At 32.9% G+C, this 26,707-nt stretch overlaps 5 protein-coding genes across 6 annotated transcripts; 1 reads left to right on the top strand and 4 right to left on the bottom strand.

The window, feature by feature from the left end:
* Window positions 1-3,479: 3,479 nt before the first annotated feature.
* On the bottom strand, window positions 3,480-4,779 carry LOC115724559 (senescence-specific cysteine protease SAG39-like). Its single transcript, XM_061117736.1, has 2 exons — window positions 4,333-4,779; window positions 3,480-4,207 (listed from the first exon to the last, which is right to left on the bottom strand). Exons 1-2 carry the CDS (start codon window positions 4,763-4,765, stop codon window positions 3,612-3,614), a joined length of 1,029 nt encoding a protein of 342 aa, XP_060973719.1. The 5' UTR covers window positions 4,766-4,779; the 3' UTR covers window positions 3,480-3,611.
* Window positions 4,780-10,831: 6,052 nt separating this feature from the next.
* Window positions 10,832-13,951, bottom strand: LOC115724544 (ankyrin repeat-containing protein BDA1). Its single transcript, XM_030653846.2, has 2 exons — window positions 13,074-13,951; window positions 10,832-11,677 (listed from the first exon to the last, which is right to left on the bottom strand). Exons 1-2 carry the CDS (start codon window positions 13,626-13,628, stop codon window positions 10,925-10,927), a joined length of 1,308 nt encoding a protein of 435 aa, XP_030509706.1. The 5' UTR covers window positions 13,629-13,951; the 3' UTR covers window positions 10,832-10,924.
* Window positions 13,952-16,181: 2,230 nt separating this feature from the next.
* On the top strand, window positions 16,182-19,845 carry LOC115724443 (putative disease resistance RPP13-like protein 1). 2 transcript variants are annotated; one of them, XM_061116822.1, is made up of 2 exons: window positions 16,182-19,378; window positions 19,533-19,845. In XM_061116822.1, exons 1-2 carry the CDS (start codon window positions 16,258-16,260, stop codon window positions 19,586-19,588), a joined length of 3,177 nt encoding a protein of 1,058 aa, XP_060972805.1. In that variant the 5' UTR covers window positions 16,182-16,257; the 3' UTR covers window positions 19,589-19,845. The 2 variants fall into 2 exon arrangements, with proteins under 2 accessions (XP_060972805.1, XP_030509590.2); XM_030653730.2 differs by having other exon boundaries at window positions 16,182-19,456.
* Window positions 19,846-20,098: 253 nt separating this feature from the next.
* On the bottom strand, window positions 20,099-21,611 carry LOC115725197 (senescence-specific cysteine protease SAG39-like). Its single transcript, XM_030654632.2, has 2 exons — window positions 20,910-21,611; window positions 20,099-20,794 (listed from the first exon to the last, which is right to left on the bottom strand). The coding sequence occupies exons 1-2, from the start codon at window positions 21,343-21,345 to the stop codon at window positions 20,199-20,201; spliced, it is 1,032 nt and encodes a 343-aa protein (XP_030510492.2). The 5' UTR covers window positions 21,346-21,611; the 3' UTR covers window positions 20,099-20,198.
* Window positions 21,612-23,208: 1,597 nt separating this feature from the next.
* Window positions 23,209-24,999, bottom strand: LOC115725198 (senescence-specific cysteine protease SAG39-like). The gene is made up of 2 exons (XM_030654634.2): window positions 24,293-24,999; window positions 23,209-24,177 (listed from the first exon to the last, which is right to left on the bottom strand). The coding sequence occupies exons 1-2, from the start codon at window positions 24,723-24,725 to the stop codon at window positions 23,582-23,584; spliced, it is 1,029 nt and encodes a 342-aa protein (XP_030510494.2). The 5' UTR covers window positions 24,726-24,999; the 3' UTR covers window positions 23,209-23,581.
* Between the last annotated feature and the right edge of the window lie 1,708 nt (window positions 25,000-26,707).

The following is a 26,707-nucleotide window of genomic DNA, read 5'->3' as shown; positions in this document are numbered from 1 at the left end:
TTTCTACGGCAAATTAGGATAATATGCACAAATGGACATTGATTCATGTTCAACTAATTATCTAATTAAAAAAGTGTTATTACAAAACATATTTCATTATTAAGTAAAAATTTTAAATTTTAATCACAAATGACAAAATACAAGTAGAATTAAATTAGCAATGTTTTGAAGCTTTTTTTGTCTTCTCCTTGTTTGAGGATACAGAGAAATGGAGATTTTTTTATAAAAAATTATAAAATTTGATTTAGTTTTTTTTTGTATGGATTGTTTAAACAAAATTTAATTGTTTTTTTTTTTGTCTAAAGTTCCGGAGGCAGTTTTGTCCCATGTGGCTTGCGATTAGAATTTTGCAGATCATGGTTTGGCAAAACATGCCTTTCGGTTAGACGATGAGCTATCATGGTTCGAGGAGGTTCCATGGTCGATTGTGGTTTGCTGCATAGTTTAATCATGTGTGACTTTATTCACCGCGTCAAAAAAAAAAAAAAAACACATTGTTAGCTTTTTTTTTTTTTTTTTTTTTTTTTTTTTCACTCTATCTCTCTCTCTCTTTTCTTTTTTCGAAAGTTTAAAATTTTTTTTCCCGCTACACCGATAATTATTTAGTCTTAAGAGTTGCACAATTGCTATTCCTATCTCACTTTGGTTGAGATACCAAGTTCTCCATAATTTTTATTTTATATATATGTTAGTTTTTGTTGTCTTTTCTCAGAAAAAAATGGTTAAATAATTTGGATATTATGTTTGATAAAAGTTGGTTACGCTTCAACAGGTAATAAGAATTGAGGGCTTAGTTAATATCAAGTTATTAAATGTTGTTGCTGGGAATACCGTTGTTGTTGGATATTTCATTTCAGATGATCCACAAGATTCAGTTCTTGGTGTTCCTCTTGGACCATTTGTCATGAAGGTTGGTGTTGATTTTGTAAGGAAACCTAATGCATTTCCGTGGAGGCTTACTTCAGGATTAACTTGTATTGAAGAAAGTGTTGGAAATGTTATTGAATTACTTAAACTACTTGTACTTGTGATTTCAATGCATGTTTGTTGACAATATTAAGGAATAGCTCACTCTGCACATTTATACCAGTTATATATTATTTTATTGGAAGTTGTTATAAAATAATAAATATGTTATACCGAAAAATTTCAGACCATAATATAACTATATTTTATATAATCCACATTTTATATAATTTATTGAAAAATTTAAATATATTCGTATCATATACGTACATATAAGTATTCTTTTAAATTGTGAGAAAACCACTCATGGTAGATGTGGGATATTACAAATTATTTTTTCATTCACCTCTTCCAACAAAATCATAAAAAAGAAATAAACAAAATTTATTTATTTATTTTCAAATAAATTTCAATCAGTATTTTACATATGTATGTAATAACTTTTGAATTTATAACATACCCTTAATATATTAATTTGACTCTTAATTTTGCCCCACGAAATGATAAAATAGATTAGTTGTCTTGCAAAATAAATTATGAATCTTTAAACATGATTTTGAGCAAATAATAATATGACAAATGCTCTTAATTTTTATAATAATAAATCAATACAAAGTTAACCTTTACGTTTAGTACAAATACACAATTGTTGTCTATGTAAGTCTACTTTTTTTTTCTCAATTTTAGTTTTAGTTAAAACACTTTGTTAGCTTTTCTTTTTTTCTTTCTTTCCTTTCTCTTTCTTCACACACACTCTCTCTCTCTCTTTCTTTTTTCTTTTTTCGATAGTTTAAAAAAGTTTTTCTAGCTACACCGATAATTATTTAGTCTTAAGAGTTGCACGATTGCCATTTACATTTTAAGATGATCATTTTGATATTCCTATTAAGGATTTAAATCTAAGCGTTGTTATGGGGCATCAATGTGCCTAACACTACTATGATGCGTTGTCTTATAATTGACTAGCGATTTTCTATACTATTTATTAAAGTAAAATAAGTAGGACCTGTAAAGTCCTTTTGTGGCAATTTATTGTCAAAATATTATTTAATTTATTATGAATATTTAATGTGAATTAAATAATGTGTTTCTTGTGTGTATATTTGGTTTTAATCAAGAAGGAAAATCTTCGTTAATCGACAAGGACAAATACAAACAAAATACCCAGGGAAGCCAACCCGGGACAACTAGCTAACAACAAAAACTAAACAAATCTACTTATTACATAATCTAGCTAGGTAGTCTTTTTCTAGTATAGTCATTCTTCTATTATTTACAATTTACAATCTAAACTTTAAGGCACTCTTTACATCATTTACAATACCTTTGATTGATCTAGAATATCCATTAAAGATACATCTGTCTCTGTTAAGCCATATGTTGTAAATATCAACAACCAAGATGGTGATGTTGATCCTTTGAATCCAAGAGCGATTGCCAAGATAATCCAATTATACCAGCCTTTATAGTTAATTGGCCAGCCATTGTAGCTCATCCAAGTAAACATCTCATCTAAGATTTTTCTATAAACAACACATGAGAAAAAAAGGTGTTCATGAGACTCAACAACCTCTTCACACATAGGACAATTCATCGACTCCAATTCAATGTGAAATCGAAGTAAATTATCCTTAGTGAGAAGGTGAGAGTTTAAGACTTGCGAGAGTATAAACCTGTGTTTAGGGACAGTAAGTGAACTCCAAACTGCCTTATAATATTTGACAGGATCTTTAGTCAACTTACTGTTGTACAAAAAGGTGGTCTTGAACCGTGTGGACGTTCCTGCTCTATGAATTTCCCCTTTCTCAAATTTCTTCCTTATGTGGCAGAGTTTCCGCCAATCTTAGCTGACATCAGGTTTGAGATCATACTCCCAGAAGCACTTGGATTTTAAGTATTTATTATCCACCCACTTATCCCACAGAAGGTCTTGCTTAGTGGATATTGCTCGTATCTACTTAGCAAGGATAGCCTAATTCTATTTAATCTCATCTTTGAAGCCAAGGCCACCATAAGACTTCGGGAGACAAATCTTTTCTCAAGAAGTTATGTGAATCTTACTCCTGTTTCCATTTATTCCCTAAAGAAATCTTCTCCACAACTTTTCTATCTCTTTTGTGATACTATGAGGAAGAACAAAAATACTCAACCAATAGTTACGGAGACCAAGTGAGTTAATTAATTATTATTATTATTATATTATGTTTTCTGTGTTTAATTATTAGTGAGAGTCAATTAGTAATTTTGTCATTATGATGGTGAAGCAAATGAAATAAATGGTTATTACCACACTGATGGAGAGAAACAAGAATATTTCGTTTTTTCTGTTTATTTTGAAGGCTAAAGAGTCCCTTCAATACATAATTTTATGATGCGAAACTTGATGGGGCTTCATCAAAATCTAAAGTCCTACAAGAATTAAAAGAGTGCTAAGACAGATAATTGTGATGAGTACATTCTTAGTAAACTAAATGGTTTTCTTTTTTTAATCAAAGCAAATTAATAGCCAACTATATAAGCAGAAGCTTGACATGTAAATTTATATAATATTAAAAATTACATTCATGTATGACTTTAAAGTAGGTGGTCAACATTCATTTTAGCTATCATAATTTTTATTTTACACATATAATTAATATATTTATTTAAGCAACAGTAGGATATGAAGCTTCCATAGCGATGCCGCAAAGACCTTCTTCAGCATTCACATCCCTCTGCATCCTAATGTAACCATTCTCACCCCAACTCGAACCCCAAGAATTTTTAACTAACCAATACTTAGTACCATCGTCTGTAGTTCCATATCCTACGGCTGTGACACCATGGTCCAATTGGGTTCCACATTCGCCTGTGAAGATACCACTTGAGTACAATTGGAACTCAGTACTACCAGCATCAATTGCCACTGAGATTGGTTGGTTGGCAACGGCTTTTAACAATGACTTCTCACTATTGGCTGGCACATCTTCGTAGCCGGTTATTTTGGCAGCATCAGAACATGATGACTTCTTGTTACAAGTGGCATCAACTCCCTTGTAAGGATACTTGGCCTCTGTGTTTAGGCCTCCATTGGCAATGATGAACTTGAAGGCATCATCCATGAGTCCCCCCTCGCAGCCTTGGTCAGTGCCACTTACATCACAATCTACCAATTCTTGTTCAGATAAGGATATCAACTTTCCTGTGGACAATTGCGTAATTCCTTCCGTGGCAGCCACTGCAGAGAACGCCCAGCAGCATCCTGTAAAATATATGTATAATATAATTCATATCAAATTAACATTAGCAAATATTATATCCATAATATACTTATTAGCTAAGGACACCCCTATATTCATTTAATAAAACATGTTTGTGCATCGTTACCACATTGACCCTGGTCTTTGACTGGAGTGACAGCTCCCTTCTTCCTCCAATCCATACTAGACGGAATTGCAGTCACATTTTCATACTTGAATGGAGTGGATCTTAGAACACTAGAGGAAAATCTATAACCATTACAAGAGGCTCTGAATTCGTCATTGGTAAGGTCCGCAAATTTATTGACTCCTAGCTTGTACAACTTATTCCCTGCTTTATTAAACGACTCAATAAACTCTACATTTTTCTTGAATATTTGGAAACGAATTTCCTTTTCAGCATCATCTTTGTAGGTACGACCATGACAAGCCATCCAATGCTCATGTTGTTCTGACATTGTAGCATCGTTCAATGTTCGACATTGGGACTGAGAGAGCCACATGGCTAACACTAACACTAAAACTAGAGTTGTTGATGCCATTTGAAATCTATAAGCCATTATTACTTGCTAGTTTGTGTTATGGTTATGAACTTTTTTATGAGCTTGTATTAGAAATGAGAAGATGGTGTGTTTTGATATGGAGACACTTTGGTTTATATAAGAAAATAAAGTTATATTTTAATTAGCATACAAACAGTTTACATTTCAATTGGAAGATTATAATATATTGTCCCTTGGTTTCTACGGCAAATTAGGATAATATGGACATTGATTCATGTTCAACTAATTAAATAAGTGTTATTACAAAACATAAATCATTATTAAATGGAAATTTTAAATTTTAATCACAGTGACAAAATACAAGTAAAAATATGTTAGTTAGTGCCTTGAAGCTTCTTTTGTTTTCTCCTCTGACAAGTTCGGCAAAAATTGAGATTTTTTTATAAGAAATTATAAAATCTAATTTTTTTTTTTTAAACATTAATTTAGTTATCAATATTATTATATTTTATATAATTGATATTTAATATAATTTATAAAAGAATTTAAATATATATTCGTGTTATATATATATGTACACATAAATATTTTTTTAAGCTGTGAGAAAACCACTCATAATAAATATGGGACTATTACAAATTATTTTTTCATTCACCTCTTCCAATAAAATCATAAAAAATAAATAAACAAAATTTATTTATTTATTTTTAAATAAATTTCAATCAGTATTTTACTTATGTATACAATATATCTTTTGAATTTGTAACATACCCTTAATATATTAATTTACTCTTAATTTTGCTCCACGAAATGATAAAACAAATTATTTGTCTTGCAAAATATATTAAATGAACCTTTAAACATGATTTTGAGCAAATAATAATATGAATAAAATGCTCTTAATTTTTATAATGATAAATTAATACAAATTTGACCTTTCTGTTTAGCTCAAATACCTCTGTTTACTAACAAATTTGACTTTTACGTTTAGTACAAATAAACAATTGTTCTCTATGTAATTCTATGTTTTTCTCAATTTTAATTCGAATCTCCCAATTGATGACATTTAAGTTTCTTCAAGAATTGCAGCAGAAAGAATTTTGATTATGCGTTCTTGATCGATTACCAAGTTCTGATTTGTGGAAAAATTACGACTAAATGTCCAGAATCAAATCAATGAAACTCTAAACAATCAAACAATTAGCAATGACAAGAAGAAATTAAAAAAATTTAACATTAGGTTATTTTTAGTATTAATTTTAGATTAAGTTTAGTATATTTTTAATTAAGTTTTAATCGTGTTTGGAGCATTTTTACGCTTGTTATCTTTTATTTTTACAGATTTAAAATAGAAGAAGATTAGAAAAATATCAGAGAAAAAGATGGGAAAAAGATAAAAAATATCATGATATTTAAAATAGAGAAAATTGTGGAAGCCAAAACTTCAAGCCTGAATTCGACGGTTTTCTGATTGGATTTTGGAAAAAATCAAAACATAAAAGTTCTAGATCTCTCTTTTATCTTTCCGGAACATCTTGAATCGTTCAATTCCGAGCAATATTGAGAGAGTTATGGTCCAAATACTATCAGTCAACGCAGCAGAAAAAAATATCTCGTTTGAGGTTTCCCAAAAATTTAAATTCAAGTGGGAATTTAAATATTGCGTTTTTTCCATATTTTTAGGCCTTCAATGCCTATATAAAGGGAAGAAGGGAGTTGATTTCATCAAGCAATTTTAGAGAGAAAAACAGAGAGAATACAGATGGAAAGTGGAGAGATCAACTGCAATATTGGAGGCATTCTTCAGAGGGTTTTTAACATTCTTCTCTTCTCTATTTTTATCTCTTTTCTTAAAGTTAATATGTGTGATTGTGCTCTCATGAACATGTGTAGCTAAACACTTTAATTAGGGTTAGATGGATATTGTTTAACATTGTTTATGGTTTTAATATGATTAATTTTTCCCCTAATTTCTATGTATTCTATTTTATTTTTGTGCTTAATTACTTTTAATTGCCTGATCACCAATTAACTGTCTATGATTTTGATGCGAGATCTGAGAAGTGAGTGTCAAATATGCTATAGTAGAATAGAACTGAATTTCGATATAGGACGAGAGTACCTATATGGTTTAGATAGCTTATAGGGTTTCTGTGTTTAATGCCTGTTGCATGTTAAATTTATCACGAGAGTAGAAAGTTTGCATGTAATTGAGGTTTATATATCTGAGAAGACTATAAATTACCTTAGTAAACCTGCTATTGCATTTGAATTAATATTAGGGAAATAATCATATTAGACCATATTGAATAGAAACAATTGAAATCGACACCCTAGTTTTTATTAACTTTAAATTTTCTTGTATAATTGTTTCTTACTAGTTTCTTATTCTTAATTCTTTCTTTATTTTTTATTTAACCAAATAGAAGTAAAAGTTTAATTTTAACGTACTTAACTACACTCCCTGTGGGATCGACCTCACTCCTAGTGAGTCTACTACTTTAAACGATACGTACACTTGCGTGTGCAAAAATATCGCAACAAGTTTTTGGCACCGTTGCCGGGGAGTGATAGTTAATATTATTAAAAATTAAATTTTTTTCTAATTTGGTTTTTCTTTTTAGTTTTAGTATTAATTTTGTTGTTTCAAATTTTTATCTTTTTAGTACTAATTTAGTTTTATTTTATTTTACTAATGTTTTATTGATGAGCTTGACCTGCAAGGTAAATCCAGATGCTATACCTTGAGGATTTTGCCCAACAACACAATGAGCCATTCTATTCTGCTTGGAGGAGATTTAAAGAGTATGGAGAGAGATGTTATCCCACTTTCTCAAGTGGGTGTTTTACGTGGCTATTTTATAATGGACTTAATGATGAAACAAAAAGCTGGGTTAATTATGGAGCAGAGGTCACTGGAGCGCCTCTATTAATGAGAGGCTATGGCATAATAGATCTATTGAATAATATGGCAGATTTTGATTACGACTGACATTGGGATCCATCACTTCAGGGTTGGAGTCACCAATACCCACCTTATTGCCCAAATTCATCTCAACAATCTGAAAAAGAGGAACAACTACTAGCACTTATGCAATCACTTCCAGGAGAGATTAATCGCTTAACTGACATGGTGAGATCCTTATGTGATAATTCAATGGCTCATGATTCAGAATGTAATAATTCCAATGATGAAAGTTATGAGAGTTATTGCTACAATGAAGAAGGGTCATTAGTTGAGTACAAGGAAGATAATGAGCCTACAATTGAAGATCAAGATCCTTGTGAAGAGGAACTCATTGAATATGAAATCACAAGTGAGGGTATGAATAGCCACGTGGAGAGTGAGCAACAAGAAGAAGGTTTGTTAGATGAAAGAGTAGATACTGTGACATTGGGGGATGAGGAAGAACATGGCATCACTGATTCGACTTCATCAATGATATTGACTAATAAACCACCAATAAATCTATATATTTCATCAACACCATATTACATTCTCTGCGAGCTACGAAAGGCTTCTCCCCAAGCTCATCATCCAAAGTCTTGTGTTGTTGGTACTGACTTTGATTCAAACTCATCACTTGCCAAGCTTGAAGGCAAGTACAACAACAATTTTCAAGTTGTCTTGCATGACGCTTATTATGGGCGTCAACCGCTTATTGATGTGGCACCCAGGTAAGTTTCCTTTCCTTTTTCTTTAATGTCACATTGGGGACAATGTGTCACTTTAGTTTGGGGGGAGCAGTGACTTAATTTTTATTTTGAGTTTTTTTTTTAAGTTTTATGTCTTTTAATTTTTAGTTTTTAGTTTTTATTGTTTTGAGTCAATTTTCTTAATGTGAGCCAATTTAAAAGTAGGTAGATAGCATGATTTGAAAAGTTCACTTATTTTCGAAAAATCCGTGTGCTTGGTGATATTACATTCTTGACTAATTTCAATTTTGAGCATGGAATCATATATGGTAATTTGCTAGTAATTGAATTGTTTTATGCATGTTGATTGTGGAATGTGGAAAGTTGTTTGGAAAATTCTAGAACTTGCTTGCTTGCTATTTGAGGCGAAATAATAAATTATGCATGATTAGGAAAGTGATTTAGGCAATTTTTTGGATCGATTGTACCTTTCAAGCCATCCTTGTAATTTTTATCCTAGTTACCTTTTTTTGAGCCTTAACCTATTCTTTGTTTTACACATATTGAGCATAAAAAGATAAACCCATGAATATCCACAATTTGACCCTAATCATACCATAAGTAGATCTTTAGTTTGGGGGAATTTGGATGGGAAGTTTGTTGTATGTGTGTGGAAAAAGTGTGAAAATTGAGAGAATATAAAAAAATAAAAAAAAAAAAATTGATTGACAACAACTTGAAAAAAAGGAGAAAAGAAAGAAAAATCTGACAACTAGTGTCAAATCTAGAAAAAAAAAAGAAGATAAATATAAAGTTGTTGCACCCTTGTTGAAGAATATATCTCTCATGTAATTAGAAAAAAGGGTATTGGGATTGTGTGAAAAATATTGTGGGTGACATGATTGGAGAAGCTTATGGTATAGTAAAGCCTAAATGACCATTTCAACTACCTTTACCCTAAGCCTAACATTACAAGCCTAGAAAGACCTTCTGATTCTTGGTTGTGCATTAATCTATATTAGTGGAGAATAGTAAGTATTGCAAGCATATGGAATTTTTGGTTAGTGGATTGATGATTGTAATTGGCATACATAAAGTGGTTTAATTGTTAGTTAATTGCATTCTATGGTTTGATGAGCTAAATGAAAATAAATTGAAATATGTCAAGGGTGTAATTGAACTAAAATTCTGGATTGTATGTATAAGTGAATTTTTTCATAATCATATTATTGAACCTACTTGAAAATTACTCATGTTTTGGAGATTGACTTGTTTAATGTTTATTGAACCTACTTGAAAATTACTCATGTTTTGGAGGTTTCCCAAAAATATATACTGGTTCAAGTCCAATAGATCGATGTAATCTATGACTCTACTCCAGTTCTGGAACACTACCGTAATCTTTCTTTATTGATTGAGCAAGAATAAGTATAATACAGTCAAGACAAGATTCTCTGTTGAGTCCTCACTAAGTGTTTCAACTCTCACACTTACACCCGATAATCTTCTTCATCTACAGAAGATTCTTCTTACAAAACCCAAGCCCAATCTCTCTTTTCTCTGCACCCTTCTCTCTAGCTCTGAATCTTTTCTCTCTCAAATTCTCATTCTCATCTCTATTTCGTACCTCTCCCAAAATAACTTGACAATGTGGTATTTATAGGCTTAGGATCAAGGTCTTAAAGTCGGTGGCTGCAAAAAACGAGGTTGTTAAGTTAGTTAGAAATAACTAACTTAACCAACTCCTCTTTGAGCAAAGTCTCCACGTTAGCTTAAGTATCAGAGCCTATGTGAACATATATGAGCTTTAGGACTCATAGACCCCAAACACTCGCTGAAGATGCTTCCAAATAAGATTGAGTCTGTTGTAGTCGATTATTATTTGGATCTACCATTCCAGGAGTGACAACTAGTTAACTTGAACTCTATTTCAGAGTGAGGCTATAGTTTATCCTGAAGACTGGACCCAGAGTGAACATGGTAGTCATTCGAGAACTCCCATCCAGACTTGACTATCATTCCACAAGACTCCTTCCGAGACTAGCAACTACGAGTGAACAACTTTCCAGAAATGACGTTTGTGGAAACCTTTTCATTTGGAGGAACTATACCACAATTTTTTTTCTTAATAAATTTTTAATAACAATATCGTAAAAAATAAATTAGGTATTTTTTATTAATTAATAATAAAAATACAAAATGTAGTATTTTTAAAAAATAAAGGTGTGAGTGGCTGCGTACTTTCCTGCTGTCCTACCCTTGAACCGAGAATCAAGATCCCCTGTTAAAAATTGGTGTCCTATACTATGTTAAACTAATCAAAGTTTGACACATCAACTAATCTAATTTATATTAAATATGTTAACTACTTTTGTTAACTCAATTAAATGTTTAATTTTTTTATAAATAAAAAATTAGTTCACGTGTCAAATTTTAATAATTAGTTTAACATAGTATGGAACACTACTTTTTAACAGGAGATCTTGATTCTTGAAGCGACCATATATATAATCAATTAAACATATACTACAACAACACTTTAGGATGTCCATTAAACAGTGATGCATGCATCAAGATTAATTACGATCGTGTTGCTCTATAGGCGAGAACTTTGTTGATAACCCAGATGAAAAAGTAGATGGTATGATAAACAGCAATGGTGATAAGCAATCCAATCCAAGCCTTAAGTGACTTGTGATAGATATAATCTACACTATCAAATATATGGTTGGGACACACTAAGGACATCCCATCAAGGAAAGTGAGAGCTGTAAACGTTAAAGTGACACAAATGACCATGGTCAAGAGCCACACTCCAATCCTACTCCTAAGAGGGAGTCCTCCCACTATTAAAAGCACAACACTAAGAGAAGCAAGAAAAGCAATGCTGTTGAATAATATGAATCTGAGATAGCCCTCTTCCCAAACATAAGCCAACACTCCTGTTCCCGCCATACATGTGTGTTTGTCGCAGTTAAATGGATCAGTGTCGCCTTTATTGTCTTTTTTGTTTGAAGTTTCTTGCCAAACACCGCCCGGTGGATTGATTGCGGAATTGAATGTTGTGGATGCTATTACAGTGGCGACCACCATGATTGACCCTCTCATTTCTTTCAGCCAATCTCTTTGGTGATTCGTTAGGCGCTCAATGATGATCATCCATGACTTCCAACATGATGATTTTGGATGGTTGATACCCAATAGTTGTTTGATTTTGATGGTGTTGAAGTCTGTTGGGAGATGATGATGATCTAAGAGATCTGTCGGTTTGTATCCTTTCGAGTTTAAGGTGTCTTCTTTCACTCCCGGAATGGAAACCAAGTATTCTACTGTCTGAAATAGAATTCATAGTAAATTAAAACCTTTTTATAGTAATTTCAATATAGAACTTATTGAATAACATTGTCCCACATAGATTAAATGTAAAAATATTGAGCCATATATAAGAACATGTACTACTCCAGTCATTATCAATTGGTTTTGAGATAGAACTGATCTATTATAATTGCTGGGAGGTTAGAACCAATAGGTTGGAAGGCTTATAGGTGTTGGTTATTGTTTTCAGTTTTTAAAATTGCGATTTAAAAACATGAGAACAAAAATTTATAGCTTTCAAAATACATGTTTGACTAATGGTTTCTTAAAACGGTTTTTTGGATTTTTTTTTACTGAAAAAAAAAAGAAAATTTCAATATTCCACACCTCGATACGAACCAACCCTACCTGGATCCCAACAAGGACTCCTGAAGTTAGCCTCGGTCCCGTTACCTGAACCCAAACCTTGATGCAACCTTGACCCAAACCTAGAGCCTGGACCCGCACCCGAACCCAACTATGGAACTTGGACCCGACCACAGCCGGACTCAAACTCCGAAACCAGATTCAGACTTGGAGTCTGACCCGGACTCAGACCCAGACTCAAACCTGGCCCGGACCCCATGTTTATATGTGAGAGAATATATATATATAAAAAATAAAAATTATTTTAAAATGGAAAATAATATTTTGATATTTTTTTATGGCTAATTAAGTTTTTTACCCCTGAACTTTGACATGTACCAAATTATGCTACCTGAACTTTTAAGGTCGTTAAAAATGTCTCATGAACTATTGAGATTGTTAGATTTAAGGACTTTTGTCCAATTTTAGAAAAAAAAAGTCTAAATAAAAGTCCAGGGAGCATGATTTAGTACATGTCAAAGTTTAAGGGACATGATTTTGTAGATATCAAAGTCTGAGGAATATTGTTTAGTACATAAACAATCACTAAAATAGTAAAATTGAATGAAATTAGATAAAAGTACTGAAATCCAACAATCTCAATAGTTCATGGAGTATTTTTAGCGACCTTGAAAGTCCAAAATGCATGATTTGATACATGTCAAAGTTCAGGGAGCAAAAATCCTAATTAGCTTTTTTTTTTTCTTTTTTAATTTTTAATTTTCTTTAACTCAATTTTTTGAAAAAAATGGCCAAACACCCACTCCTGATTTTTAAAAGCAATTTTTACTTTTTAAAAAGTGAAAGCAGCTTAAAAAATGCAAAGCCAAACACATATTTTCTTTTAAATTATTAAGAATCTGTTTTTCTTTTTTACTGTTTTTAAAATTGTCTCAACAGAGAGAAGGCCTTAAGGGAAGCCTCCTCTCAATCTCACTTTGTTACTTATTGTAATAAATCTTGTAATAAATAGTAACTAGGTTCCATTTCAAAACCAATAAAAAATTACCTCAGCTTGGTTTAGCATGACTGCACTTTCTTCTTTGGCGTTGAGGAAGTCGCCGGCACTCTCTCTTCTCACGAGCAATACCGCCTCCACCAACAATCTCAGAGTCTCCAAATGGTTATGCCGAACACACAAATGTAAAACTGTTTCTCCACTCGGAAGCAACTCGAAAACCGACTCAAGTTGAGCATCCAACAGAAGTTGAACCACATCCACCGGACCTCTCATGGCGGCATAGTGAAGTGGGATTCTTCCATACATGTCTTTCACCAAGGAAACATCTCTATTCACGTGCACCAAAACTCGAGCTATCTCCATGTGGCCCTCGGCTGCAGCCAAGTGAAGAGGCGAGCGTTTGAAGGAATCTAGCTCGAAAGCAAGCTCGGGTTTGAGGTGAAGGAGTTGTTTAGTGAAATGGAGATGGTTTAGAGCAGCTGATATGTGTAGAGGAGATTGAGTGGAATTGGTGAGTAAAACTCTAGTAAGAATCAACCTATCTTTCTCGATCAAGTGACTCAAGGTGGCTACATTTCCTTCCTTTGCAGCCTCTAAAACCATTGACACTTCAATTATTGTATTATTACCATCATCATTATCTCTATTCAACTCCTCGTTGTAATGATTGAACTTTACTCTCTTTTTTCTATATATTAATATTCATATAGATGATATTTTTTAGTGGAGTAACTGATTATCTATATATAATTATACTTGTCTTACTTTTCTTTGTTATCTTAAAACAGTTGCACGCTTGGAAAAAAACATTACTTTATGTAAGCGAGATTATTGTGTAGAAGATCACCATTTTGTTGTTTTATATATGTACACATATATCGCATATATAATGTATATCAATATAACTTGGAATAATCAAATATCTTATCTTAATTTATTCCTTGCTTGTTGCCCTCAACATCACTAATAATTCCTACTTTTCCAAAAGCATATATATCTTATCATCAGACACAGAAATTAAAATAACTTGTTACTAGTTACTTTATACAATGAATTATTGGAGTATATATTACACCACACCACTCATTTCCACTTTTCCAAAAGCGTACGTGATTCAAAAGCACAAATTAAAGAATTAATCAGCACAAGTTATCACTATCAACTTCTTATGCTATAAATGTGCATCAATATATAGTTTCTACTTTTCCAAAAGCATCAACACTTATATTGTTCATTCTCTTTTTTATCTTAATATAGCATCACCACTCATTTAAGCTTTTCCATACACGTACGTAAAACTGTGTAGTGAGTGATATAGAGAAACTAATCTTAATAACATGGGTGGCAAAAGGACTATTTCAACCTCAGATGAGAACTTTGTGTAGTGAGTGAGTGATTGGTTGGTGAGAAAGTGAGTGTTGTTGTTGTAATCTTTACTAAACATCTTTGGTTTTTTTTTTGTTGTTGTCTTGTGCCTTAATTTGAAGCTTAATTATTTGATTTTACATGTAACAATACAGAATTTCCTAAATTCCCGAAAATCAAAATGAGCTAGAAGACTTTGATTTTTCCAACAATCCTCAAATGGTTCTTCCCCATAGAGGCATTGACCATGAATTCCTTAAATATGTCTCTACTAATTTCATCACTAATTGGGAGCAAGTGTAGAAAGTAGTGCTTCCTTCGAAAACAGGAAACTATAACAATTGCCATATGCCTGACTCTTTTGAGCTACTCTTCTTGGGTGCATCATCAATTACTGACTTAAACAACAATTTTTTTTTTGTTGATTTGTTTGTAGAGTGTTTGCTTATTTTTTTCTCACATTATGAGTAGAGTAATTTGCGGTATAAATACTTAAGTTTAACTCCTAGTTGTAAATAAATACCTAAGTTTAATTTTTAACGATAATAATACTTAAGTTATAATTTTGGAACTTTTGTAGGTACCTGACTGTTATATATGTCACTACAAAAAACTGCCACTTTTCACTACAAGAAATGTCACTTTTACCAGCACAATTCGCTACTGTGCTGGTAAAAGTAACTTTTTACTTTTACCAGCGCACTTCGCAAACTGCGCTGGCAAAGAGGTCAAAGTTTTACCAGCGTACATTTGCAGTGGCTATATTCTAACTTTTACCAACACATTTACGCGCTGGGAAAAGTCATTTTTGCCAGCGCGCTTTTCATTTTATGCTGGCAAAAGTTCTAATACCAATATTGATTTGCCAACCCCCTTTTGCCAACACATCACAAGTAAATTCTATTTTACCAGCGCAATACCAACTTTTGCCAGCACAAAAATATGCTGGCAAAAGTGACATTTCTTGTAGTGTTTAGTGACAACTTTTTAGTCACAACATAATTTTTTTGTGACTAAATGTGACTTTCAGTCACAAAAAAATGTTACTTGTGACTAAAACATAGTATTTAGTTACAAGTTGTCACTAATTTAGTTTTAGTCACAACAAGTATTGTGACTAAAAATACATTTAGTCACAACAAATTGTAATTTTTGTGATTAATACATTTAGCCACAGACTTCTTAGTCACAACATAAAAATAATAATTTATAATTAGTCACAATTTTTTACCTTTAGTCACAAGTTTTGTTGTGACTAAAAGTAAGATTTTTTTTTAGTGGTTAAGTAAATTGCCACGTGACTATTCCTGATTGGTCCAAAACATTAAATTTTTAAAAAATTAATTTAAATATACCAATAAGAAAATGACACATGGATAATGATTTAATATTTAATGGTCAAGTACAACCTACCAAAAACATAATTTAGTAAACTTAAGAATTTATTTGCTATTGGGAGTTAAACTTGAGTATTTATATCATAAAATACTCTTATAATTATTAGTGTTATTTTTTTTGAATTAGCATCCAATGTAATACGTACATTCCACATATTATAATACTCTAAAATCAAAGCAGAACCATGTGCATATACCATCTTTCAAAAACAATTTTAAGTATAAAAAAGTTAAACAAGCGTGCATGTTATTTGGTCTAAGATAAGTTTAAAGAAAGTTAAGAGACATAATATTATATAATTACTCCACTAAAAGATTCTTACAATAATTAATTAATTAAGCTCTTCTTATTATTGATATCTAAACTTGAAAAAAGATAGTAAAGTTCATTCACTACAACACAAACTTAATTCCTTAATTCTCTGCCTATTCATAATTTCTTGTGTTTTTCATTTGATCAAACTGAAACCATGGCTGATTTGATGGTGGGAGGAGCTCTTCTCTCTGGTTTCATCAATGTCCTTTTCGATAGGATTGCTTCTAAAGAAGTTCTTGACTACTTTAGAGGAAGGAAACACATTCAAAAGCTTCTCAAACAGTTGGAGACTACGTTGTTGTCTGCTAATGTCCTCCTGGATGATGCCGAGGACAAACAACTTGGAGACAGCAATGTGAAGAAGTGGCTTGAAGATCTTAAAGAAGTAATTTATGAAGCAGATCACGTCGTGGACAAGATTAGTACTGAAGCTTTGCGACTCAAGATGGAGAAAGATGAATCCGAAAGCATAGCAAGTAAGTTCTTGAACTTAGTCCCAACCATGTTTAGTTCATTTGACAATGCTGTGAAATCTGAACTAGAGGAGATCCTTGCTTCATTAGACCATCTTATAGCTCAAAAAGAGTGTCTTGGTTTGAAAAAAGTAAGCCATAAAACAACAACAGTGCATAGATCACCAGCTCCTTTGCTACATGATTCCAAGATTTATGGAAGGGAGGGTGATAAAGAGAATATTGTTAAGCTATTGTTGTCTGATGGTGATGATTTTGGTGGCCACAAGATCTCTGTTGTTTCTATAGTAGGGATGGGTGGTATTGGTAAAACTACACTTGCTCAAAGTGTATACTATGATACCAATGTCCAAGAACACTTTGACTTGAAAGCATGGGTGACAGTGTCTGATGATTTTGATGTTTTTAAATTGACAAAGGTAATTTTGGAGGCTATCACTAAAACAACATGTGGAGCAAGGGAGCAACATCAACTTCAAAATGATTTGCAAAATGCTTTGACCGGTAAGAAGTTTTTTATTGTTCTTGACGATGTATGGAATGAAAATTATTTGTTGTGGGACTCTTTGAAAAGCTCTTTTGAATTTGGTCAACAAGGAAGTAAGATTATTGTGACAACACGTAACAAAGATATTGCATTGATGATGAAGACGCCAAATGTTGAACCTTACGAGCTTGGAGAAATATGTGATGAGAATTGTTGGAAGTTGTTTACAGAGCATATCGATACTGATGCAGGCTCTCGTGGGGTACATCCAGACATGGACGAAATCGGAAAGCAAATTGTTAAAAAGTGCAAAGGCCTTCCTTTAGCTGTAAAATCTATGGCTGGTTTGTTACGATCTATGTCAACTCGCGAGGAGTGGAAACATGTACTGCAAAGTGGTGTATGGGAGTTTCCCAATTGTTGCAATATTGGATTTGTTCCAGCTTTGTGGTTAAGTTACCGTTTTTTGCCTCCATATTTAAAGTTATGTTTTTCTTATCTCTCCATATTTCCTAAGGATTATGAATTTCAAAGATACGATAGAGAAAAACTAATCTTAATATGGATGGCAGAAGGTGTTTTGCAACCTCAAAAAGGGAAAAGAATTGAAGATGTTGGAGAAGACTACTTGAATGTTTTAATGTCAAGATCATTCTTACAAAGATCTAGAAGTGATGAATTTTCTTTCACTATGCATGATCTCATGCATGATCTAGCTATGTTTGTATCAGGAAAGTGTAGCTATGACAATTCTGAAGACCTACTTAATCTTACAAGCAAGATTCGCCATTTTTCATATTTGCATGACTCGGGGAATCAAGTGAGATTGTTTGAGAGCTTATCCAAAGTGAAGTATTTGCGCGGCCTATTGTCACATAATAGTAATGGATTCGGGGACACATCGACAGTTGAAATGGTTTTGAAGGTTGGAGAATGCTTAAGAACACTTTCTTTACCTAGATCTAAAATAGTAGAATTGCCTGCTTCAATTGGAAATTTGAAGCATCTAAGATATGTGGATGTCTCAGGCACAAACATCAAAGAATTACCTACTTCAATTTGTGTTTTGTACAATTTGGAAACATTGATATTGTCAAGTTGCTCAGAGCTCATCCAATTGCCTGCCAACATTTCTAAGCTAATCAACTTGCGTCACCTTATGATCAAAGGAACACCTTTAAAAGAGATGCCGCCGAGGATTTGCAATATGGTCAATCTCCAGACACTAAGTGATTTTGTTTTGTGTGAAAATGATGGGCCCAGGATCAAAGAGTTGGGTAAGTTGGAGAATTTGCATGGAGACTTGTGTATTTCAGGCCTTGAGTATGTTCAAGAAGCTAGTGATGTTTTGGAAGGAAGCTTGAAGAGCAAAGAATATCTTACCGGGCTTGTTTTGAATTGGGATAGTGAAGCTGATAATTCATCAAAAGCCAAGGAAGTACTTGATGCACTAAAACCACACATAAATTTGAAGAGACTCACAATCAAGGGCTACAGTGGCACGAGCTTGCCTGATTGGGTAACACATCCATCTTATTGTAACTTGGAACATGTTGCTCTAGAAAGTTGTAAGAATTGTTGCGTGCTGCTGTCATCATTTCGGCTGCTAAGTTCACTCACAAATCTTGAAATTGAAGATTGCCTTCACATCCACAATGATGGCATTTCTTTAAATAAGTCATTTGTCTTCTTAACACATTTACATCTCAAAGGAATGACTATGTTGGATTGGTCATTTACTAATGCAGATGATCAAAATGGTGAGATTTTCCCATGTTTGAAGGTATTCAAGTTAAATGAATGTCAGAAGTTAAATGTGGCTTTACCTGATTGTAATTTCCCGTCTTTGGAATCTATCTACATTCGCGGTTGCAATGACTTGGTGACTATATTTCCAACAAGTACAGTACACATTGATGCTGCATACCCTTGCCTTGAAATGTTGATAACAGAAAGTTGTTCAAGTCTAGAGTCATTTTCAGAAATGGGATTGCCCTTTGCTTTGAAAAATCTGTGTATTGTCTCATGTCATATGCTCATAGAAAATCGCATCAAGTGGAATTTACAAAGCCACTCTTCATTGAAAGAGTTAGTATTGTACAATTACGATGGAATGGTGGATTCATTTCCAGAGGAATGGCTGCTTCCACCAACTTTAACATATCTAGCAATCGAATTTTTCGAAAGCCTTGAAGCTTTAAATGGAAAAGGCTTTCAACAACTAACATCTCTTCAAAACTTGAGTCTTTTTGGCTTACAAAAACTAGAGTGCTTACCGGAAGGACTACCCCACACACTTACTTCGGTGTCCATAGGTGGTTATCCTTTGCCCAAAACTAAATGCGTGCCTAATCTGAAGATAGAATATATACTTAGACCTCGCTACATTCATGGTAAAATTCTTAATTTAATTCTTTCTTAAGTACTTTGTTGAAGCCTACATTTTGATCATAATTTTCATATTTTCAGTTGTATTTGGATTCTATGACAAGCAATTTATGGCTCGCCGAAGGAGATATGATTAAATGGGAGGATGTCAATTTTTTCATTGGTGAAAAGGTGTTGAGATGTGAAAAGGTCTGTCCAATCCATACTTGTCATTGATTGATTTCTTTTTTCTTAATGTAAAAATTAAGTACCAATCTTTAGCATTACTAATTAGTAGCCAATGGCTCTGTCGAACAATGATGATGGCTTTGAGTTTGTTACACTAGATAGACATTTTTCTCATACAAATGTCTTCAACTTCAAATATAATTATAAATCTATAATCTACTTATTATAACATCTTTTATATTATTGTAGCAGTGTGTTATTCTTTCTTTCGATTAATTAGTATTTCATCTTAATTTGAAGCTCTGCTACAAGGATAAAAGTCTTCTCTGCATGGTTTACTAATTTAAGACCAAGTTTTTATTTGAGTCTGCGAATATTGTTGCTCATTGTTTAGCTCGGGCTTCATGTTCATATGCTGATCGTGGTTATTAATAACTAACTATATAAGCAGAAGAGTGACATATGTAAATTCATGTATATAAACATTATTAAAAATTACATTCATGTATGTATGAATAGGTGATCAACATTCATTTTAGCTATCATAATTTTTGTTTTATACATATAAATTAATAAGGCTTAAGCAACAGTAGGATAGGAAGCTTCCATAGCAATGCCACAAAGACCTTCTTCAGCATCCACATCTCTCTGCATCCTAATGTAACCATTCTCACCCCAACTCAAACCCCATGAATTCTTCACCAACCAATACTTAGTACCATCATCTGCAGTTCCGTATCCTACAGCTGTGACACCATGGTCCAATTGGGTCCCACATTCTCCGGTGAAGACACCGCTTGAGTACAATTGGAACTCAGAACCACTAGCATCAATTGCCACTGAGATTGGCTGGTTGGCAACGGCTTTAAGCAAGGACTTCTCACTATTGGTCGGCACATCTTCGTAGCCGGTTATTTTGGCAGCATCAGAAGATGAGGACTTCTTGTTACAAGTGGCGTCAACTCCCTTGTAAGGATAGTTGGCCTCTGTGTTTAGGCCTCCATTGTCAATGATGAACTTGAAGGCGTCATCCATGAGTCCCCCCTCGCAGCCTTGGTCAGTGCCATTTATGTCACAATCTACCAATTCTTGTTCTGATAAGGATATCAACTTTCCTGTGGACAATTGAGTGATTCCTTCTGTGGCAGCCACTGCAGAGAATGCCCAGCAACATCCTATGTATAATACATTTATATCAAATTAATTAAAGTTAGCAGATATTATATATAATATATGTATTAGGGATACTATTTTATTCAATTAATAAAACATGTTCTTGTTCATCATTACCGCATTGACCCTGGTCCTTGACTGGAGTAACAGCTCCTTTCTTCCTCCAATCCATACTGGATGGAATTGCAGTTACACTTTCATACTTGAATGGAGTGGATTTAGAAACACTAGAGGAAGAATTTTTGTAACCATTACGAGAGGCTTTGAATTCCTCATTGGTAAGGTCCACAAATTCATTGACCCCTAGCTTGTACAACTTGTTCCCTGCTTTATTAAACGACTCAATAAACTCCACATTTTTCTTAAATATTTGGAAACGAATTTCCTTTTCAGCATCATCTTTGTATGTGCGACCATAGCGAGCCATCCACTGCTCATGTTGTTCTGACATTGAAGCATCGTTCAATGTTCGACATTGAGATTGACAGAGCCATATGGCTAAAACTAAGACTAAAACTAGAGTTGTTGACGCAAATTCAAATCTGGAAGCCATTACTTTTCTTATGGTTATGAAACTTTATATGAACTTGTATTAGAAATGAGAAAGTTGTATATTTTGATATAGATTAACTTTGGTATATATAAGAAAATAAAGTTGTATGTTAATTAGCATATACAAACAATTAATATTTTAATTGGAATGATCCCTGCTTTGTACGGCAAATTAGGGTAATATGGACATTTTAATATTCCAACTTATTAACATATTGATTTATTAAATGTAAATTGTAAACTTTAATGGTAGTTACTATGAAACTTCTTTTGTCTTATTATTTTATATATATATATATATATATGTTACTATTTATTATTAATTAAATTCATTATTTTTAATTTGATTTTGTTAAAATTATTTGTATATCAACCCCTACAACAGGAATATCATAAGAACAAAGAGATTCGTGTGCATGGTGAAATCAGTAAATGGGTTGAGAGTGGAAAAAAAAATGTACTTTGCTGTGTAAAAGAAAATCGAGGGGGTCATTGTGGCTCCCATGCCAATCGCACATAATCACTCTTTCTTAAGCTATTTTGTGGTTGAGTTGCTCTCTAATTGATTGCATTTGGTATAAATAGGTTGGGAAATTTGATTGCGTATTGTAATATTTTCTATAATTAACCCTTTACATAATTTATAGAATAGTTTAAATGTATTTGTAGTGTTATATATGTACATATAAATATTCTTTGAAGTTGTGAAAAAACCCACCCATAGTAAATGTGGGAGTATTTATAAATTATTTTTTAATTCACAAATTATAATTATTTCATTTACGTAAGTAAATACTCGATGCCTAAATTCTCTTCTTGAGTAATAAACGCATCTTCAGTAACATCACCAAAGCCAGAAAATGCATCTATTAGAGATTGGTCTTCAATTCCATATGAAAGACCTACAAATGCCAAGTTCAAAAGAATAAGGATCAAACCAAACAAAATAGAATAAACCCACCATATATAACAATGTTAAAGTTGTGTATTGTCTCATGTCATATATATGCTCATAGAAAATCGCATCAAGTGGAATTTACAAAGCCACTCTTCATTGAAAGAGTTAGTAACTTAGTATTGTTCAATTATGATGGAATGCTGGAATCATTTCCAGAGGAATGGCTTCTTCCACCAACTTTAACATATCTATAGCAATCGAATTTTTTGAAAACCTAGAAGCTTTAAATGGAAAAGGTTTTCAACAACTAACATCTCTTCAAAACTTGAGTCTTTTCGACTTACAAAAACTAGTGCTTACCAGGACTGCCCCACACACTTACTTCGGTGTCCATAGGTGGTTATCCTTTGCCCAAAACTAAACGCGTGCCTAATCTGAAGATAGAATATATACTTAGACCTCGCTACATGCATGGTAAAATTCTTAATTTTATTCTTTCTTTTAAGTACTTTGTTAAAGCCTACATTTTGATCATAATTTTCATATTTTCAGTTGTATTTGGATTCTTGGACAAGCAATTTATGGCTCCCCAAGGAGATTTGATTAAATGGGAGGATGTCAACTTTTTCATTGGTGAAAAGGTGTTGAGATGTGAAAAGGTCTGTCCAATCCATACTTGTCATTGATTGATTTTTTTTTTTCTTAATGTAAAAATTAAGTACCAATCTTTAGCATTACTAATTAGTAGCCAATGGCTCTGTTGAACAATGATGATGGCTTTGAGTTTGTTACACTAGATAAGCATTTTTCTCATACAAATGTCTTCAACTTCAAATATAATTATAAATATAATCTACTTATTATGACATCTTTTATATTATTGTAGCAGTGTGTTATTCTTTCTTTCGTTTAATTAGTATTTCATCTTAATTTGAAGCTTTGCTACAAGAATAAAAGTCTTCTCTGCTTGGTTTACTGATTTGAGACTAAGTTTTTGTTTGAGTCACCGAATGGTGTTGCTCATTTTTTAGCTCGGGCTTCATGTTTATATGCTGATCGTAGTTATGTAGAGTCTACGGTTCCTTTCGAGGTGCTTTCAGCTTGTATGGCAGATTATTGTTAATTAATGAAAGCTACTTTTTCTCACTGAGTCATCAGTCAAGTTGTTAGATAGATTGGTTATGATCATTAATAACTAACTATATAAGCAGAAGAGTGACATATGTAAATTCGTGTATATAAACTATATTAAAAATTACATTCATGTATGTATGAATAGGTGATCAACATTCATTTTAGCTATCATAATTTTTGTTTTATACATATAAATTAATATGGTTTAAGCAATAGTAGGATAAGAAGCTTCCATAGCAATGCCACAAAGACCTTCTTCGGCATTCACATCTCTCTGCATCCTAATGTAACCATTCTCACCCCAACTCGAACCCCATGAATTCTTTACCAACCAATACTTAGTACCATCATCTGCAGTTCCGTATCCTACAGCTGTGACACCATGGTCCAATTGCGTTCCACATTCTCCGGTGAAGACACCACTTGAGTACAATTGGAACTCAGAACCACCAGCATCGATTGCCACTGAGATTGGCTGGTTGGCAACAGCTTTTAGCAAAGACTTCTCACTGTTGGCCGGCACATCTTCGTAGCCGGTTATTTTGGCAGCATCAGAAGATGAGGACTTCTTGTTACAAGTGGCGTCAACTCCCTTGTAAGGATAGTTGGCCTCTGTGTTTAGGCCTCCATTGTCGATGATGAACTTGAAGGCGTCATCCATGAGTCCCCCCTCGCAGCCTTGGTCAGTGCCATTTATGTCACAATCTACCAATTCTTGTTCTGATAAGGATATCAACTTTCCTGTGGACAATTGAGTGATTCCTTCTGTGGCAGCCACTGCAGAGAACGCCCAGCAACATCCTGTATATAATACATTCATATCAAATTAACTAAAGTTAGCAGATATTATATATAATATATGTATTAGGGATACTATTTCATTCAATTAATAAAACATGTTCTTGTTCATCATTACCGCATTGACCCTGGTCCTTGACTGGAGTAACAGCTCCTTTCTTCCTCCAATCCATACTGGATGGAATTGCGGTCACACTTTCATACTTGAATGAAGTGGATCTAGGAACACTAGAGGAATTTCTGTAACCATTACGAGAGGCTTTGAATTCTTCATTGGTAAGGTCCACAAACTCATTGATTCCTAGTTTGTACAACTTGTTCCCTGCTTTATTAAACGACTCAATAAACTCTACATTTTTCTTAAATATTTGGAAACGAATTTTCTTTTCAGCATCATCTTTGTAGGTGCGACCATACCGAGCCATCCACTGCTCATGTTGTTCTGACATTGAAGCATCGTTCAATGTTCGACATTGCGACTGAGAGAGCCATATGGCTAAAACTAAGATTAAGACTAGAGTTGTTGATGCAAATTGAAATCTGGAAGCCATTACTCTTTTATGGTTATGAAACTTTATATAAACTTGTATTAGAAATGAGAAGCTTGCATATTTTGATATGGAGAAAGTTTGGTATATATAAGAAAATAAAGTTGTATGTTAATTAGCATATACAAACAATTAACATTTCAATTGGAATGATCCCTGGTTTGTACGGCAAATTGGGGTAATATGTCCAACTTATTAACATATTGATTTATCAAATGTAAATTATAAATTTTATTGGTAGTGCTAACAAAATAAGTTACTAGTACATTTGAAGCTTCTTTTGTCTTATCCTTTCTTTTTTTGTATATATGCTACTATTTATTATTAATTAAATAAGAACACATTAAGGGAGGAGATTCTGTCAAATTCGATTGCTTTAAGAGTTATTATATTTTCTAGTGTTATATATGTTCTTATAAATATTCTTTGAAGTTGTGAAAAAACCCACCCATAGTAAATGTGGGAGTATTATAAATTATTCTTAATTCACAAATTATAATTATTTCATTTACGTAAGTAAATGTTTATCTCTCAATCATACAACAATAAAACTTGTCGAGGACATGTCCAAGTTAGAAGAACTTCACTTGGACGATGTGAATCTTTCTTCAACATTACCTAAATCCATGCAAAATCTATCTTCCTTGATATCACTATCTCTAAGTAGTTGCAGGTTGTATGGGGAATTTCCACAATATATTTTTCATCTACCTAATATTCAAGCCATTGATGTCTCAGCCAATGAAAATCTCAGTGGTTTTCTTCCTGTTAATTTTTGTTCTGGTAGTAAACTAAAGTCATTGAATTTGTCACTGGTATCATCTCTAGACCTGAGATTCAACAACTTTAATGGTCAATTTCCATCAGCTTTGTACAATATCTAGATATTGGATATAATCATTTTACACCCTTTGACCATCCTAAAGGTCTCATTCTCATCCCAATTGATGGATCTTCATTTGGATGGGAACAAGCTAACACAACAAATTCCAAAGTCAATTTCAAAAATGACAAAACTGGAAGATCTCAACCTTAGTGAAAATAAGTTGAGTGGTATAATTGAGATGGGCATGTTTTCAAAGAGGAGTCAACTTCAAAGACTTTCTCTTTATCATAATAGCCTATATGTAATCACAAACATAACAAAAAAATTCAATCTAATATCTTCAAACTTAATTCATTGGGTTTGGCTTCATGCAACATTACGAAATTTCCCCATTTCCTAAAATCCCAAAATGAGCTAGAAGAGTTAGATCTTTCCATCAACAATATTGTGGACGCTGGAGGACGCTCAAAAATTTGTCTGTAATACTTTTGCAGGTGCTGTATTGGACTTTTGCAGGCGCTAAATTGTGCCTGCGAAAGTGCTAATCCTTGTAGTGAATATTGAAGGAAATATCCTCATATGGTTCTTCACCATAGGAGCAAAGACCATGTATGTAATATCAATGTATGCAAATTTCATCATTGGTTGGGGACAAGTGCAGAAAGTGCCTTTGCAGAAAGTGTTACATATTAGAATATTTTATATTTATAGAATAAAATTAAAGAATTAATATTAAAATAAATGAATATATTATATTTATTGAATCTGAACAATACTATTTGAATGATATTCTATATAATAAGGTCAAATTTCGATATTCATTATCTGATTGATTTTCCGAATTAGTTGTCAAAATATTCTAACAATTAATGTGGGACAGATACTGATGAAGATTCTCACCTATAAATATAGAGTATCGGCCTCCGAGCTCTTTACTAATTCTGTACAAACAACAAAATTCTATCTAAAGAGAATTGAGAGAGTGAGGAAGCCCGAATTCCGATACCGAAGCTATTGCTGGGATTAAAGCTTAAACATCAATAACTAGAAGTATTTCGATCCTTTCATTGCATATACAATTTCGATATATTTACAGTTTATTCCGCTTTACATATTGTTCATATATGCTTTATTTTCATATTTATATTATATTCTAATA

This window comes from Cannabis sativa, chromosome 6 (genome assembly GCF_029168945.1).
Source record: "Cannabis sativa cultivar Pink pepper isolate KNU-18-1 chromosome 6, ASM2916894v1, whole genome shotgun sequence".
In the NCBI taxonomy this organism is placed as follows: Eukaryota; Viridiplantae; Streptophyta; class Magnoliopsida; order Rosales; family Cannabaceae; genus Cannabis; species Cannabis sativa.
This window is presented reverse-complemented; position numbering and strand designations above follow the sequence as displayed.

Coding starts and splice junctions, on each gene's coding strand:
- LOC115725198 (XM_030654634.2), bottom strand. CDS start 24,725: ATGGCTTCCAGATTTCAATTTGCATCAACAACTCTAGTCTTAATCTTA. Junction 24,178..24,292: donor CAAGGACCAGGGTCAATGCG/GTAATGATGAAC, acceptor TATTATATACAG/GATGTTGCTGGGCGTTCTCT.
- LOC115724544 (XM_030653846.2), bottom strand. CDS start 13,628: ATGGTTTTAGAGGCTGCAAAGGAAGGAAATGTAGCCACCTTGAGTCAC. Junction 11,678..13,073: donor TCATGCTAAACCAAGCTGAG/GTAATTTTTTAT, acceptor ATTCTATTTCAG/ACAGTAGAATACTTGGTTTC.
- LOC115725197 (XM_030654632.2), bottom strand. CDS start 21,345: ATGGCTTCCAGATTTGAATTTGCGTCAACAACTCTAGTTTTAGTCTTA. Junction 20,795..20,909: donor CAAGGACCAGGGTCAATGCG/GTAATGATGAAC, acceptor TATTATACATAG/GATGTTGCTGGGCATTCTCT.
- LOC115724443 (XM_030653730.2), top strand. CDS start 16,258: ATGGCTGATTTGATGGTGGGAGGAGCTCTTCTCTCTGGTTTCATCAAT. Junction 19,457..19,532: donor TAGACCTCGCTACATTCATG/GTAAAATTCTTA, acceptor TCATATTTTCAG/TTGTATTTGGATTCTATGAC.
- LOC115724559 (XM_061117736.1), bottom strand. CDS start 4,765: ATGGCTTATAGATTTCAAATGGCATCAACAACTCTAGTTTTAGTGTTA. Junction 4,208..4,332: donor CAAAGACCAGGGTCAATGTG/GTAACGATGCAC, acceptor TATATTTTACAG/GATGCTGCTGGGCGTTCTCT.